Below are 16,887 nucleotides of genomic sequence, written 5' to 3'. Positions count from 1 at the left end.
ACCAGTTTTCACTGTAAGCTCTTTCCAGTTGCTGTGGTGTTTCTAAAATGTACCCTGATTGGCTTTCTAAATACTTGAAGCTTCATTTAGCTATAACATGGGTGGTGTGCAAAGCACATCCAGATACTCTAACGAGCACAGACCACAAATAAAAAAATGAAGAAAATGACAGATTTAATGGTTTGATTAACCACATTAATGTCTTTGACAGTCTTGAAAAGAGAATTTTTAATGAGCACCCAAACAAATGTGTGCAGGAAGTGGTCTTGCATTTGCTACTGCACATTTGTGTTCCTCTAATTACATCAATAAGGAATTTCTGCGCCTGGTTTAATGAATGCCTTTTGACTACTTTCTGAAAGGCAACTGGATGTAAGAAGGGATAAACACTGGCACCTTTTGTATGAAGCCACATGAACAGGTTTCAATTAGTAGTTATCAGCTCTAGAAACTCTTTTTATTTTCATACAGTATAGTAAACTGCATTCTACATTTTTTTCTGTTTTCTTTATTAAGCCTGTATTTTTCTCTCCCCTTAGCTTTCTGTGACACACACTAATCTCCTGAAACTTTTACTTAGCACTGGCTTATTTGATCATGCCTTACATTGCACAAAAATCAGGCATTCTTTCAGGGCTGTTCCTGCACCATCTCTAAGCTCAAGCAACTCGTAGAATTTATATGAAGCTATAGTACCTGGCTCATTCAATGTGTCTTTGATTCATAAAGTGAACTTCAAAACATTTTTCTTTGCATTGTTGTCATTTTTCTGCCCAAACAGAGGCATACTCACTGCAGATGTGGTGGATTAGTTATGAAAGAAGTTTTCTATTTGAAAACAAGTGAGATTTTAATGAAATCAGTAGATGGTCTGTACAATAGATATTGTTTTAAATCAGAGCTGAAGCTTCACATTATTTGTGGTATTTAAATTTCAATGAGTTGATTATGTATGAGAGTAAAATGACCAGTATTATGAATGTACCCAAAAAGTGACATGGAAGTGCTGTGCCAAAAGAGTGAAAAAAAACCCATGTTCCCTTTATAGTCACTAGAGTTCAATAAAGCACCACTATTTCCCAGCTTTTAAAAGCTTTTTTATCACAATGGTTCATACCTCACATTCCCTGGAGCCTGATTTGTTATACGTGCAGGGTCCTGTTCCATTCAGCAACATCTCACTGGTTTCAGTGTTGGTAGGTTTATAATCTACATAAAATTCCTGTGTGGTTGGAGTCATTTGCTTCAGTGACTGTCTTTTTTTTTTCCTGTGCCTTCGCATGAGAGAGTGTTGCTGCAGCTGCTTCATACTGGCTGGGTAACGCTTCCATGACACATAGATTACCAGCAGGATCACAAGCACGGACAAAAAAAGGGCCACACTCCCTGCTATGATTTTATGAAAGGAGATGTGTTCTGTGTCGTGCTCGAGTTCTGAGCTGGATTCGGTGGCTCCGATAGTTGGGGGCAGAGGAGGCTTGCTGTCATGTTTAGGCCTGGTGAGTTTTGGTTTAAATGTTGGCTTTGGGGGAGCTCTTGCTAATTCAAACCTCTCTGTAGTACTTTTGCCACAGATGCTGTAGTTTTTCACTGCATCAATAACATTCACCCCTTGCAGCTCTTTGGGGCTGGCACAGATAATTGTATTTTCCCTCAGCCCTTTAAAACTTTTTAGCCAGTTTACCAGAGAGCAAATGTTTCTGCTGCATTCCCATATATTCCCAGCAAGGCTGATATCATTGAGGGATATCCAAGAATCCAAAATTTCTTGACCAATAAATGTGAGCTTGTTTGAATCCAGGTTGAGGCGCTGTAAATTGGGCACACACTGAAAAACACTAGGTCCACTGAAAGCTTCTATTTCATTGCCAGATAAATCAAGCCTTTGTAATGAGCTCCAGGTCCAGGACATAGTTTGTCCTATCACACTGATTTTATTCCACTGTAAATAAAGGTTTTGAAGGCTGACAAGTCTTGGAAAAAGTGCCAGGTTGAGCTTAGAAAACTGATTGTGCTCCAGGTGAAGCTCCTTCAACCTGATCATGCCTGCAAAGACATTCCTTGCTAAACTTCGGATGCGATTGTAACCCAGGTCCAGAAGTTCAAGGTTCCTACAATCTTGGAATATTCGAACAGGGATGGTTCTTAGGGAATTGGATCGCAAATGTAAACTCAGCAGCTTCCTTAAGCCCCTGAACTGTTCAGATCCCAGAGACTGCAGCTGATTGTATGACAGATCCAAGTTACGGAGATTTGTCACAGGTCTGAAGGTATTATTAAGAAAATATGCGATTCTGTTGGAACTCAGGATCAACTCTTTTAGTCTGCGTATTCCATTGAAAGCATTTTCGTCAATATTGCTGATGTGGTTATGGTCTAGATACAGCCAGGTGAGCTGATTTAGACCTTTAAATTGATTATGTTTTAGTTTTTGGAGGCTGTTATAGCGAAGAGACAAACCTAAACAACCAGCAGATATAGTCAAGGGTATCTCTTGTAATTTCTGAGATTCACAATATACCATTTTTCCTTCACACCTACAGCTCTTAGGGCATCCTCGTTCAGCAGAAGAAAGCATTGTCAGTAATACAGTAGGGGCTATTACCAGGGCTACAGCTGATCCGCTCAGTAGCCTAATTACATTGAAACCTGGAAATAAAAACAACTTAGAAAAGTTATCCCCCCAAAAGATCAGTCATTTTTAAAATCATGCTTAGAATCTTTCTTTTAAAAATCATTTAAAAATTTTCTAGCTTGACAGCTACTTTGCACATTATTTTCTTTTACTCAGATTTAAAAAAATGCCTTTATAATTTTTGTAAAATAGTTTAAATAAATGTAATCAATAGACATTTTAACTATGATCCTAAATCATATCAAGATAAGTCAATAGAACAATTAAAACAGGGTCTATGCAGAAGCTACAAGCTGTATATTTAAAAAAAAATGAAAAACATACCCATCCTTTGTGTTGTTCAAAGGTCGTCCTTAGGTCTTTTTGTTTTTGCTTAGGGTGCCACAAGCATGACAGTCCCTGTCAGCTGCACTGTTGTGAGTCAGGGCTTGCTGACACCCAGGAAGAAAAATTGGACCCCTTGGGAGATGGACTGATTTTGGAACATTATTCTTTGCCAGCCACGCAGAACACTCCAAGAATAAATAAATCCCAACACACCATTCACAGCAAAATGTCAGATTCTTCCTAGGTAATAGGATCTTCATGGATATTACGGTTTTGCATCTTTACAGTTAGAAACCTGGCTTTTAAAATCTCTCTTTATGTGAAAGCATGATAGATTCCTCCAAGCAACAATTAGCTATCTGAATTCACATATCTGTATTCCATAGTACAGCAGTTATTGTAGTTAGCACCCGATCCAGCTATGAAGCTGCTTTGGAGCACAGAATAACAGAATAACACTGTACAATGAACAAGCTCTGTTCACTTCTGCATACTGTCATTCTGAAAGCTCCTCCGACTGTTGCTTTGGTTTCAGTGAATGCAGTCTTATGTATAGCTGCCCCCAGTGGTGAAGAATATTATGGGCATGTGCAGAAATGTCTCTCTTTTATCTTGCAAATGAGTAAACTCTGCTGGGAAATGTGATTGTTCTGGGTAACTAAATGAGAGTGGAGTGGTCAGCTTCAGTGTGAACTGACGCAAATTTCAGACTATTTCAAATCCTCTGTCTCTTTTGATTCTGTCAAAGATTTTTAAAACACACACACACACACACACTCGGTTTTCACAATAACTCACTACTTTTTAATGCAGCATCAACTACTTAGTGTGCCTATATTCCAGCATTTTAACAAGGATAGACTATATCATGACAAATATTTTTAGGCTATAATTTTGCCTTTTGCCTTTTTAAAAAAAATCACAGTGGAAAGGAGGTTGGGGATAAAAGTCTCAGGTTCATTTTATTTCATAACTTGTTATCACAATATTAACTATTTTAAACACAAGCTAGATTTAGTTAAAAACATAGTCCTGTGAGCAAACGAACCAAATAGATTTGACATGGAATTTGGCCCCACTGATTTTGTCATATTAAGTAAAGACATGTTTAGGAAGGTTTTTAATGTGCATTTATTGTAATTAAAGAACTTTTAAAGCATATAACTTAATTTAAAAAAAACCAGGAATAGATTTTTACTTCTGTACAATCTAAATAACATAAAAATAAAGATATAAATACATTTGTGGCCAACTCTTATGTGTGAGACCAAGAATCCGCCATCCCTCCCCTTCCCTGCTGCATGGGATTAAGGAGCTTCCTCCCCCTGTGTGACCTGTTGGAGTGGAGCCTTCCTCTTTCCCGTTGCATGCTCGATGCCAGGATATGATGAAATTATAGCACAGGGGTTGCTACTGAGATTCTCCCCCTCAAGGAGGAATGTATCCGAAAGATGGTAGAGAGTAGGTGGAACAATGCTCAGTTCGCTGCAAGAGTTAGCCAGAGCAAAAGAGTATACCACATCCTTTAAAAGGGGTTGTGCTGATTGCATTCCCCCAATGGCAACTGGGGAGCTCTGAGCTCTTTGAGGCAGAATACCTTCAGTGATCCACTGGGGTACTGTGGCTCTGCACTTTGTGCCTTACTACAGGCTTGGCCCCTTGTGATTTACAATCAGATGAAAGCATACAGCTTCATGTAACAAAATTCCTTCTGAAACGTACCACATTTTGAAATGTGATCCAGTGCACTGGGAACTTTCTAACATTTCACATTGTGGTTCTAAAGAGAACATGAAAACCCTGAGGTAGTTTTCTAACATGCCCCCTTATTAGGCATGGCTTTATCAGTAACTAATAACAAAAACCAATCAGACAGCATAAACCCCAACCAGAGCTTTATCCCCTGAGCTCGCTGTCCCAAGCATTTTCCTCCAGCATCTGCTCTGTCCTCCTGCTTAGGGACCACTCCCATCTCTCTGGTTGAGTTCAGGAGTAGACTCAGCCACCAAAAGTAAGCAGAACTTCAGCAGCTTTTTTCATGATTCTAACAATTGCCAATAGGGTGAGCAAACAAAAGGGCCCTGCCATCCTAATATAGTCTGTTATTTTCACTTTATAAAGTAGAAAATAGTGATGAGGCATTGCTGAACAGAGCAAGTGTGGAACATGATGTTAATTGCTTGTCAAGTTCAATTTTCTTAACTGAATCTTTTTTGAATTATACAAGCAGAAAAAGTGCCAGTATCTGATAACCACTTTTTCTTCACTTGCATTTCTGTGTCTTCAGACAGCTGAACAGATTTTGTTTAAATTGTGCAACCAAAATCACTTCTAGCATAAGACCTTATATTCCAAGTTTCAGCACAACATAACATTTTTACAGCCAAATTATAAACTTTGAAAATCAGGAGGCTTTAACTGAAGTCCTGAATATATCTTAGCTATGAAAGCACCTGAGAATTTGTACATGATTGGCCTGCTTCACATCTCATTGGCACTTGTTATACAATGGTATATGGTGAAACTGATGTCAATGGAGTTACCTCCCAATTTACAAAACAGTGAGAAAAGAATCGGACGCAAACTTTTTGGTTGACTCTTGTTCTACACCCTGGTTTTCTTCACTTTTATGTAAAATCTCCCTTTTGTAATAACAATGACATATATGTTAGAGCGATTATTGCAATTTTGGGGCAGCTGAAGTACAGCAGTATCTTCATATAAGTACAACAACTCAAAATTTGATAAATTCAATGTGAATTTAATTTTATATTATTTATGCATTAGTATACCTCAAGGTTGCTCCTGAATGTTGATGTTATTCATATTGGATTGTAAGTTATTCACTGTATTTTGTCAATCAATCTTCCATTCTGGTCCACTGGGAACAACAGTTCCAAGCAAGAGAAGACTGCAAGTAGCAGAAATCTTGAGGGCCACACACCAATTGGGTATTAGTGCTCAGATGGAATGTTTGTCACTTTTCTTTGTCTGGTAGGAAGGTGTCTCCTGAGATGTCCCAAAGTCCTGGAAGTTTGTCAGTTTGTTTTTGTGACTTTCTCAGGGATTTCAGGACTTCTGTTTTTGACATAGATTGTTATTCCACTCAAGCTGTGGAGGACAGTACGTCTCGCTAGTCATGAACTGTGCCTTAACAGCTATGCATCTACTCTTTGAGATTTAACTTTTTCTTCTAGGCTTTGTCTATATTGGGATAATGAAGTGTGACAGCAAATGTGCTAGCACATTGTTATACCTGACTTAGCACCTTGTTAAACCTGACTTAGCACCTAGTGTAGACAAAGATAGTCACATTTTAAAATGTGTTAGGAGTAGAGCTGGGTGAATAACTGTGGGGTTTTTTTATTTTTTTTTTTTTACCAAACTGCCTCTATTGTTTTGATTCGTTCTCTGAACCAAATCCATCACTTCTAACTTGAGAGTGAAAGTGATCAAACTGCCATAGAATATGCTCTTTTGTGCTTTTTTTTTTTTGTGCTGGATAATGTAAATGCTGCCATAAAAGATAATGGGGCTAGACACCCTCAGTGACACAAGGGAATGCAAACTGTAGCCCCCACCATGTCCCTGAGCCAACAGGAATAGATACATTCCAGAAAACATTCACCTCTGGGAAAGGACAGATCGAGCAACTCTGCCCTGCCAGATGCTTCATCCAGTGAATTTTCACTTCCCACACCACTTTTGGGGCAGTGCTGGTTCACTGCAGGTTCTCAGTGGAGCAAGGTAGGTGGTTACCTTGCATGGTTGCAACACCTCTCAAGGAGGATGTTTCATCACCAGGGGCCCAGCAACCTGGTTTACACTAACGGAAGCTGGCATAGCCAAGGGATGAATCAAGTACCTTATATTGTTTTGTGAAACCCAGTATGTGTAACCGCCATAGAGCTGGTTTGGAACTGGAGCAGTTTAGGAAGTACAATAAGAAAAGAAGTCCTTGCAATTTTTCAGGTTCATTAAAAACAGCTGGGACATGCAGCATCTGGCACCATTTTCTGTGGACATTTGGCAATAGAGGTAGGAAAGCAGCACGTGGAGTAAATAATTTGTGAGGCCCACAAGCGAGGGGAAGAAAGACAAATGAAGACAGTTACAAATATTTCCAGGACTACATCAGCATAGGGAATCAAGCGTTATCGGATTTTCCTCACCAAAATAACAGTAAATATTCCCCTATGCCATCTTGGGCTTCCCATTTTTCACATATAGTGTTCTCTATGTAAGAGGTGGTCTTTTTTTGTTGAAACATTTGATCAGAATGAGTTTTTGGTAAAAATGTTTTTATTTTCTGTAAGGCCGCTAAGAAGTCCACAGGCTATGGGTTCCTTCAACTTCTGAAAAGCCACAATGATCCTTTCCCACTGCACTACTCTCATTTCTTACTGCACAAATCCCATAATGTAGGATTCTGGATTTAGAAGTCTTGTATCCAGAGATACAGTTGCTGTATCTATCAACACTTGCTTGTTTTTTAAACACACATACCTACCTGTTCAGAACTGTGGTTAACAAATATCCTCAAAGAGCATAATGTGGATTCATGAAGTGGCCAAGTATGCCTTTTATGAGGTGATGTTTGGCAATAAGGAAGGCAGGAATCAAGAGGGTTGGTGATTGTAGTTTGTTCTAAATTGTACTGTAGTGTGTGATCACTGTCCAATTAAAAGTAGATAAGTCTAATAAGATGTGCTCATCATTTTGGAGGCACTGATTAAATGAACCTGATGTTCTTTGAAGATAAGATTAGAACTGGTTAAGTACATCAAACAGGCTATAAATTCCCAACATAAACATCTGAGCATGGGAAAGTGAGACACACAGACAAGATTTGGCAAGAGCGGAAGAGGAAAAGGAACGTAGAGGAGGGTCAGCGGTTTAGGATAGAGTACAGGTGAGGCAGAGGAAGGAGGTGGGAAGGTTTAGGGTTCATATGCAGGATGCAGGTGTATGGGGGATTCTACAGAGGATGGTAATAGACGGAGGCATCAAAATGAGACTTCAGTGCAGTACCTGAACATGCTGAGTTTTTACATAATGAGATAACTGAGATAAAGGAAGTGTTAGGCAAGGGAGGCTCAGTCTCCAAAGAAGAGCTTCCCTTGTATGGCTAATATTCCTTGCCCTCACTGTACCTCTGGATGATTTAACCCTCAGGCTCTGTGATGAGCTGAAGGGGGACCGGAAGCAGGAGGGGAGCCATGATCCTTCACTGTACCAGTCACTCGCCTTATTTGGCCTCCTAGGCTTTGAGTGCTTTCAGAGGACACTGGGATTACCCACATCAGTCAGTCATGGCCTCTGTATACCCCCAGGATTTCCTCAATTCCATGCAGGGCTACAAAAGGCATCATGTTCTCCATGCACGGTTACACACAAGACCAAAATGATGCAAGGATTTATGCAGTTGCAAACTTTCCTTCATTATGTGCACTGTGGATGGAACATAGAGGTCTCTGTGGTGCCCTGCTGCTTACAAGAATGGGAAGCATACCTGTTCAATGAACGTGATGCCAAGACTGTGCTCATGACATGCAATGACTAGATTTCCAGGATCATACCATGACTCCTACATGCTTGCAGGGGACTGTGATATTCCTCTTGGGTTTCTTATACTATGATACTGAAGTTGCCTTGAGAGTTGGCAGCTTCCCTCAATTGTTACATCTGGTGGTATGATCACTTGGAAATACAAAACTCCCAGTTGACTTACTCATAGTGATGACGGGGAACTTTTTTTTCAGTTGTTTAGTAGTGGCACACTCTCACTGGTTATGCGGCATCTCAGTTAAAAGAGGGATATGAGCAGCAGAAGTACAGGGCCTAGGTTCAACAGGTATTATGAAATGTCATCAACATTCCATTGTGGTAGCTTCCCACTTGTACAATATGAATGGGTGAGGGTTGAAAGCTTTGGGTGCCCTGCAGGTAGCAAGCTGTAAGCTGGCAGGTGGTCTCAACAATGGATGCTTGGGACTGTGTCTGCAGCCTCTGCCTTTGAGTGGGTCCACTCTAGTGTTTGCTGGAAGAGTGCCTGCTGTCTGGTTGCTCATGTAGTGCACATACTTCACATTTGTTCTTCAGAACTTAGTGGTAGCCATCTATGAGATCAGTCTTCCCTCCACTTAGTTCTCTTAGGGGCATCACATCTCTAGGCTGCTGTGAGATTTCTCCAGATGCAGTATGTGTATCAGTAGCAGAGTGTGGTGGGTGGCAAAGGTGATAAACCTAACTCTTGGGGCGCCAGATTGCCATAGGGTGAATGCTGCAGAGGTTTAACTGTGGTAGCAGAGAGGGAGAGTCTCGATTATGTTCCTCTCCCCTGTTGGCAAAAAGCAGGAATAGATGGCAGAGTTGGCTGAGGACCAGTGGAAGTGGTGTGTACAGCACTACTATCATCCTGACAGTGGTTTCTTTCTTGTCAGACACTGAGCTCTTCCAGCCGGGGGGGGGGAAGACGCTGGTACAAATTACCAGGGCCCAGCGGTCCAGAAGGGGGACCAGGGCCCGGCTTCCCCGCCCCCGCCCCCCCTTGTTGGCCCGGTTTAGCCGGTCCGCCATTGCTGGGGGGCCCGAAAAATTTTTTTCACCGGGGCCCGAACCCGCTCTCGGCGACCCTGTGTGGGATTCCCTGAGGCTGTTGAAACCTCTACAGTTGCCCCTGTGAAAACATGAAGCATAGACATACATTATGTTTCCACATACTTTCCATTTCATCAGTGTTGTGGCTAAGGGATTGGGCCAGAGTGCTTCAGACTGTTACCTATTAGACATTTAATGTGCACTTGCTTCTTGCCTTTCCAGATAATGCTTTCTAGACTCCTTACCATGTGATGCAGGCAATGAATCATCATCATCTGTGTGAGGTCAGTTCAGGAGCTCCTTTTGGGTGAGGTGAAATCCCCACTATATGGGTGAGACAGTTGGCAAAAAGTGTGGTCTAGTGAATTAGGCATGGGAGTGGGAGCCATAAACACTGCATTAATCTTGCTGCTAGCGCAGACTTGCTTTGTGACCTTGGGCATGTCACTTACCACCTCTGAGTCTCTATTTCTCAATCTGTGAAATGGGGTTAGTGACATTTACCTTTGATATAAGGAAAAAAGCAAATAGGAGAACATTTGGCTTTGCCTGTAACATTCATTATTTTCCATACCTCTATCATGTCCCATCTTATTTGTCCTTTCTCTGAATTGAACAGTCACAGTATTTTGAAAATCTCTATACAGAGGTCCCTTGATGTCCTTAGTCATTTGCATAACCCACCTCTCGGGTTCTTTTATTTCTGTTGAATCTTTTCTGAGATAGTGACCCCAAATGAATACAATATCCAAGGTGAGGACATAGTAATAAACAAGTTTTGTTATATATCAGCATCACTAGTTTAAATATAAAGATACAGAATTTTTCTTTTTAATTATATACCATTTCCTTGATTCTTAGGTTATCAAAAGTGACATTTCCCATTCATCTCAAGACTTCTTTCTTTCAGAGGACAGTAGGACAAAGAAATCCAGCCCCCGTTTTGAAAATCCCCCAAAATTCCACAGAAAATTATTTGTTTTTTATTTTGTTTAGAAATTTGTGCAGAAAATATATACCATTTTTCCTCCACCTCTAGTGAAAAGATGGCCCATTTCTATCTTCCACCTCAGTTTGCTATGTTTCCCACACTATATGTTCCAGATAGTCCTTCCAATTAGTGGGGGACCATAATGAATTCAGGTTCTATGAATAGAAATAGAATGATGGTGGTGATAGAGTTGGTGGGGCAGTTTGTGAGTTTCATTGATACTACTTGGATCAAGTGTTCTTTATAGTGCTAATATATTTTGTTTTTCCTGTTTGCTTTATTCTCCTCAATGTCACAAGTCCCTGATGTTGGCTCTGTGTATTCTACTGACCATTAATCCCTATTTGAAATTGTATCCAGTTATGTTTAATGTGGCTGCCCATTTAGAACCTGACTCTGCCACCATAATTCAAGCTGAGAAAAATTGTGACTCTGCAAGGGGCTGCTTACAGAGTAAAATACTTCTTAGTGTGAACAGTTGAGGCAGAATTCAACAATTATTGAATAGGAATTAATATATATAGAGAGAGCACATTAGTGAGAGCACGTCACACCATTGCTCTGTAGTCAGTAGGACACTGGCTTTCTGTTTTGTATCTGGGTGGGGTTTAAGGTGTTGGTTTTCACATATACAGCCATAAACAATTTGTATGGCATCTCTTGCCTCACTGATGTGATCAGAAGTGGTGCTCTAGCAGCTCCCAGTGTAAAAAGAAGGTGGCTAGTGGAAGGATGTTTCTCATAAGGGGTTCCATGCTCTGGACTGCACTCACCACTGCCTTACTAATTGTGTCCTTGATGCCCTTCAGGCCCTGGTGATGATCTTGTTATAAGGACTTAGATGGAAATCCAAACTGCAAGTGTCCACTTTTTCCTTGGGCTTTTCCTGATAGATCGTTTGATGGATTTGAAATAATTGATGGGGGAGGCCAGTATTTTATGGTAGGTGGATTCCTGGGGTAGTCTGGGAGATGTTGGGGTGCTTTTGGGGTCATGCTATATGATACAATGATTATATTTTAGTGTTGTATGTTATAGTGTATTGTACCAGTACAGAATTTGAGATAGGTGATTTGAAATAAATATTTATATCTATTACCTCCGTCACATAAGGAAAGCGATATCTAATTGTTTGGAACAGAGTGAAAGGTTTCAGGTAAACCAAGGGCTAAATTCTGTGAGCTTTTCTCATTTCTTGACTTCTATAGGCATTTTGCCTGAGTAAGGACTGATGGACTGGTCCCTAAGTCTATTCCTGGGAGGTGTTCTATATTGACTTCAATGGGAGTTGTAGATGCTCAGCACTAATTTGAATCAGCCTCTAAATTAGTAGGTAGAAACAATTATCTTTTCTAGTTCCAAACCACTTGTTAGTTTGATCTACAAGGTCTTTTAGTCATTTAATTGCTCTTCCACATAAACAGACATACAGGTGCAAGCAATTAGAGCGCAGTATATCTCGATTTCATTTAGCCTATCAAAATATTTTAAAATCAGTTTCAATTTCTCTTTGTATCCATTTATTCCTTAAAAACTGTAAAGAGAAAAAATGCTCCAATCTGGCCATATTAAAACCCTTACTCATCCTCGAGCTTTGGTACTTTTGAACTGCTAGGTTATGTCATTTACAAAGCCCACAGATCGGCAGAATAATCTGTTACCACACAAAGTATTAGTAACATCTTGAGAACTACACATGACAGTTGAGTAGATTTGCAGTTGAAAGAGAAAAACATGAACACAGAAAAGAGGCATATAATTATGTTCATTCACACTGTGACTAACATTAAAATGATCTATTCAGATGGTTATATTTGCCTTGTTAGTCACCTCCTTCCTTGGCTCCAACCTTATTCTATCTTTTTGGCATTTTCCTGCAGAAAATATTTGTTCTGTCTCATCAAAGTGAATTTTATTGACTTTCTGTAGTCTTTAATAATTCAACCAAGCCTTTTCCAATTATCATAGCTACAGTGGTTGCTAGATATTCTAGTTATAGTAGCTGGTGTTTTTGGAATAGGATCTGAGGATCTTAATTATACCAACAGCCATGGTTAGTTAATTAGCTCATCAACTGTTTTTAACATAGCCTTAAGTGTCACTGTTTTATTAGATACTTAGGACATACAAGAGCATTTTGGTTAAAAAATAAAGAAACAAGCTGGTGTAGAGCTTTCTTTAGTAGCTATCCAATATTGCCATTCCTTTCTACCCTTTCTCTGTTAACATACAGTATATGGTAAACAAGCTTTGAAGAAACTATGTGTGGTTTAAATGACTTGTAGCTTGTCATCCTTTGAGGTCATGTCTGTCCAAGAAAATTATCTAGATTGTTTTTCAACTGTTTAATTCCGTGCAATTAAACTAAAGTACAATATATAGCTAATTGTCTTATACGAAAACAGACTCCCAGTCTAATTCATTTAAAAATAAAAACTTTAGTCTTTGCAGATTTATTTTGGTTTATTAAAACTGATGTTGTCATTTTATTTATCCAGTATACAGGGAAACAAGTAAAATACAGAACCCAATTAAAGGAAACAAGAAGTAACAAATGATATTGTCTTGCCATATATTACAATCTAAAATAGTCAAATCTCTGATGTACTAGTTTCTAATTGGCCGTTTCTAATAATATCACTTCCATTTATTCCTCTAACACTATTAAGAGGATGGACAGAAATATTTTTTTGCAGTTTTTCATTTTATTCTCACCTTTAATACTCCCATCTTAACGCCAAGTTTGTCATATCAGTATACAAATTATAACTTGCAACAAAAAACATAGGGAGGCACATTAAACTTTTCAGATAAATGGGCATAATTTAGTTGGCATAATTAGAAAGGATATCAGGGAAGAATGCTGTGTTCATATAAAGATCAATCACATGTTAATACTAGAATTTGTATAACTTTTTTGCTATAGGCACGAAGGGCACGTCTTCACTACCCGCCGGATCGGCAGGTAGCAATCGATCTATTGAGGATCAATTTATCGTGTCTAGTGAAGATGTGATAAAATTGATCTCTGATCGCTCTGCCGTCGACTCCGGAAATCCACCGCAGCAAGAGGCGGAAGCGGAGTCAATGGTGGAGTGGCAGTGGTCGACTCGCCGCCGTCCTCACAGCCAGGTAAGTCGACCTAAAATATGCAACTTCAGCTACGCTATTCACGTAGCTGAAGTTGCGTATCTTAGGTCGACCCCCCCCCATAGTGTAGACCTAGCCAAAAACGTAGCTTCCTTTAAATCCTATAAAAATCGAAGGCAGTTCACACACAAGTGTTTGTACACAATGTGTGGAACTCATTGCCACAAAATATCTTTGAAACCAAAAGCCAAGTTTACAAAGGTATTTAGAAGCTTAAAGATGTAGCTAGGTCTCTAGTGGGATTCACAAAATTATCTTTGTGAGTTAGGTGTCTAACTCCCATCAACTTTCATATAACATATTGTAATGTAATATAATGTCATAGTAATAAATACAGTAGCAATCCTGTGTACTGACAGGAGCACAAAAACTGCTCATTCCTATTCTCTCTGAAGAACAAAGTGCCAAAAAGGGGGTCAAGTTGAGTGGAGAATAAGGCAGGATGACTGTTTCTCCCCGCCGCCACCTTTGCATTGGCCTGAAGATCAGGGCAGGTATGGGAGAACAATTTGCTCCATCCTAATTGATAGAACAGATTGCTCACTCCTCACCACTGAGAGTGAGTGTTCCCCTTCTGAGATGATGTGATTAAAAGCTTCAATCTAGCCCTAGATGTATAAGTGCATCGTTTTCCACTACCAGTTGTTGTTGTTTTTTTGTTTTTGTTTTGTTTTTTGTTTTGTTTTTTTTGCGGGGGGAGAGGTGTTTTGTTTTGTTTTTTGCATTTCCCCCTGAAATATCTGAAACTGGCCCATCTGATAGGTAAATGGAAGAGATGGACTGATCTGATCTGGCAATTTCAATGTACGTCTGTTCCTACATGATTTAAAGTCAAGTGAGCATATGTTAACTCAACAGATACATCCATGCATGAAGGAAGACTCTTGGAAGTTATTTTATAGATCATCCTTAAAGGGAAATTATATGGATGTTCTTGAACAAACTTGGATAGCATAAATGTTGTGATATTTGTCATTCAGTATTGGGTGCTCAAAAGTGTTAGTTTAATTAAATTTATTGTAGAAGTGTTTATTTAAAGACCAGATACTTTACACTCCACCCCACTGTGCAGGCAGTAACGTGAGAGAGATGTGGCAGAGACTGATTTAATCTACAGCCATTCTTTATAGTAGAAAGCATTAATTTCAAAGGACACCATAACATCTTTTGCATATTTGGGGGAAACAAAATGTATCCAGTTTTGGGAAAAGTCACCAGTAAGAGCTGTTGCTCAGGATATTTACTTTTTGTCACAAAATTTGAGTCTGGTTGTGGCCTTCTCAGTCAAGTGTCAATTCCAGAACTCTGCAAATAACTGATTTTGTTGGTTCACTGGACATATCAAAAACCTGAGGGAGAATATTTTTTCAAGTTGACCTAAAACAAATATTTTTCTAAATTTTTGGTGAGTCAAAAAGTTGAAGAAAAATTTTACCTGTTACAAAACTTTCTATTTCTTTGTTGAGCTTTTAAAGTTCAGTTGAAGTAAGCTTCAAAATGAAAAGTTGTTTTGAATGAAGAATCAAAATGTTAAAAAAAATAAAAATTGTTTTTTTTTGGCAAAACAATGTGGTGAATTTGACACAAATTTGTAAAATGTTTTTATTGGACCAAATTTGCATTCTTTGGTGGAAAAAAGTTTCAGCTAAAAAATGTTACCCCACTCTAGTCAATTCACATGTGATTTTATTTGTAGAAAGCATTTTACTGGTCTGCATGCCTGGTCATCAACTACTGACTCAGTAGGAAGATTTTTAGTATCTCAGGTGATGCAGTGGTTCCTAGTGGTCCAGCTGGACTCTAAACATATATAGCACCATGTGTTTGTGAAAATGAACTTATTGCTGGTAAACTTCAAACACTGATCTTGTAGCAAAAAAAGCTGCTCTGGGGGCAGGGCCGGCTCTAGGTTTTTTGCCGCCCTAAGCAAAAAAAATTTTGGCTGCCCCTCCCCCATCCCAGCCCTGGGCTCCTCGCCGCACCCCCCTGCCGCCCAAACCCTGGGCTCCCCCCCCCCCCCCGCCCCCCTCTGCTGTCCCAGCCCTGGCCCCCCCCCCCCCCCGACCTGCACCCCCACCCCCCTGCCACCTCAGTCCTGGACTCTCACCCTCCCCCACCCGCACCCCCCCTGCCGTCCCAGCCCTGGGCTCCCCCTGCCCCTGCACCATTGCCCCCCACACACACCTCCTGCTGCCCCAGCCCTGGGCTCTCCCCCCGCCCACCTGCACCCTCCTTCCGCCGCAGCCCTGGGTCACTGGTAACTCGCTCCCAGGGCAGGTCATTCAGCAGGAATTTTAGATGTGCACAGAACACAGACAGGATTGGTTCCCATATGGTTACAGAACTGAAGTAAAGTGAAACAATTTTCAGCTTGTGTGATTGGAGAATATCTGGATGCATATTATAAGACTGTCCTCCATAAATGAGGAAAAGTTGAGGTGCCTTTATTATTCTTTTGTTCCACTCTTTCTTTCTATGGGGAATTTGCCAATGCGATATCACTGTCTTCCTTTTAAACAAACAAACAAATAAAAAAAGGAAATGGCTGTTGAAAATAGCAATTCCAGTCCTAATAACCACTGGGAAGCATTTCTTGCTCAATTTTATCCTACTTTTTCTACAGCAAGTTACAGTGGATCAGTATATTTGATTTGGGAGAAATGAAGTAACAGCTGCCCAAACTGAGCTTGAGCACTCCTGAATTTTGAGGTGTTCAAATCTGGAAGGCAGGTGCTGGGCGGGGGGGGAGAGGGGGCTGTGGCTCCGCAGGGGAGCATGGCAGCATGTATGCAGCAGCGTGTCTGGCACTGCGCAAAGCCAGACACGCTGGTCTGAGTGGCATGGTAAGGGAGCAGGGCGGTTGGATGGGGTGGAGGTTCGGGAGGGCAGTCAAGGGGACAGGCAGCAGTTGGATAGGCATGGGAGTCCCAGGGGTTTGTCAGGGGAAAGGTAGGGGGTGGGGTCTTGGGGGGAATTTGGGGGGGGTGTCTCAGGAGGGGGCAGTTGGGGACAAGGAGAAGGGAGGCTTAGATGGGGGTGGGGTCCCGGAAGGGGGCAATCAGGGGACAAGGACCAGTGGGGCTTAGATAGGGGGTGGGATCCTGGGGGGCAGTTGGGGCAGGGGTCCCGGGAGGGGGTGATCAGGGGACAGGGAGCAGGGGGGTTGGATGGGTTGGGGTTTCTG

General features: G+C 40.7%; 2 protein-coding genes across 2 annotated transcripts in view; one reads left to right on the top strand and one right to left on the bottom strand.

The window, feature by feature from the left end:
* The window catches only part of LRRTM3 (leucine rich repeat transmembrane neuronal 3), a 139,946-nt gene extending 136,455 nt beyond the window's left edge, over nt 1-3,491 (bottom strand). Inside the window, exons 1-2 of the mRNA XM_034775300.1 lie at nt 2,960-3,491; nt 1,118-2,649 (exon numbers count right to left, since the gene is read on the bottom strand). Coding sequence (XP_034631191.1) covers nt 1,118-2,649; nt 2,960-2,963 — 1,536 coding nt within the window. The 5' untranslated portion in view covers nt 2,964-3,491. The remainder of the gene's footprint in view (nt 1-1,117; nt 2,650-2,959) is intronic.
* The window catches only part of CTNNA3 (catenin alpha 3), a 960,805-nt gene that overhangs the window by 425,756 nt on the left and 518,162 nt on the right, over nt 1-16,887 (top strand). The gene's annotated exons all lie outside the window — the stretch shown is intronic.

Source organism: Trachemys scripta, chromosome 7, assembly GCF_013100865.1.
Source record: "Trachemys scripta elegans isolate TJP31775 chromosome 7, CAS_Tse_1.0, whole genome shotgun sequence".
Lineage (NCBI taxonomy): Eukaryota > Metazoa > Chordata > Testudines > Emydidae > Trachemys > Trachemys scripta.
This window is presented reverse-complemented; position numbering and strand designations above follow the sequence as displayed.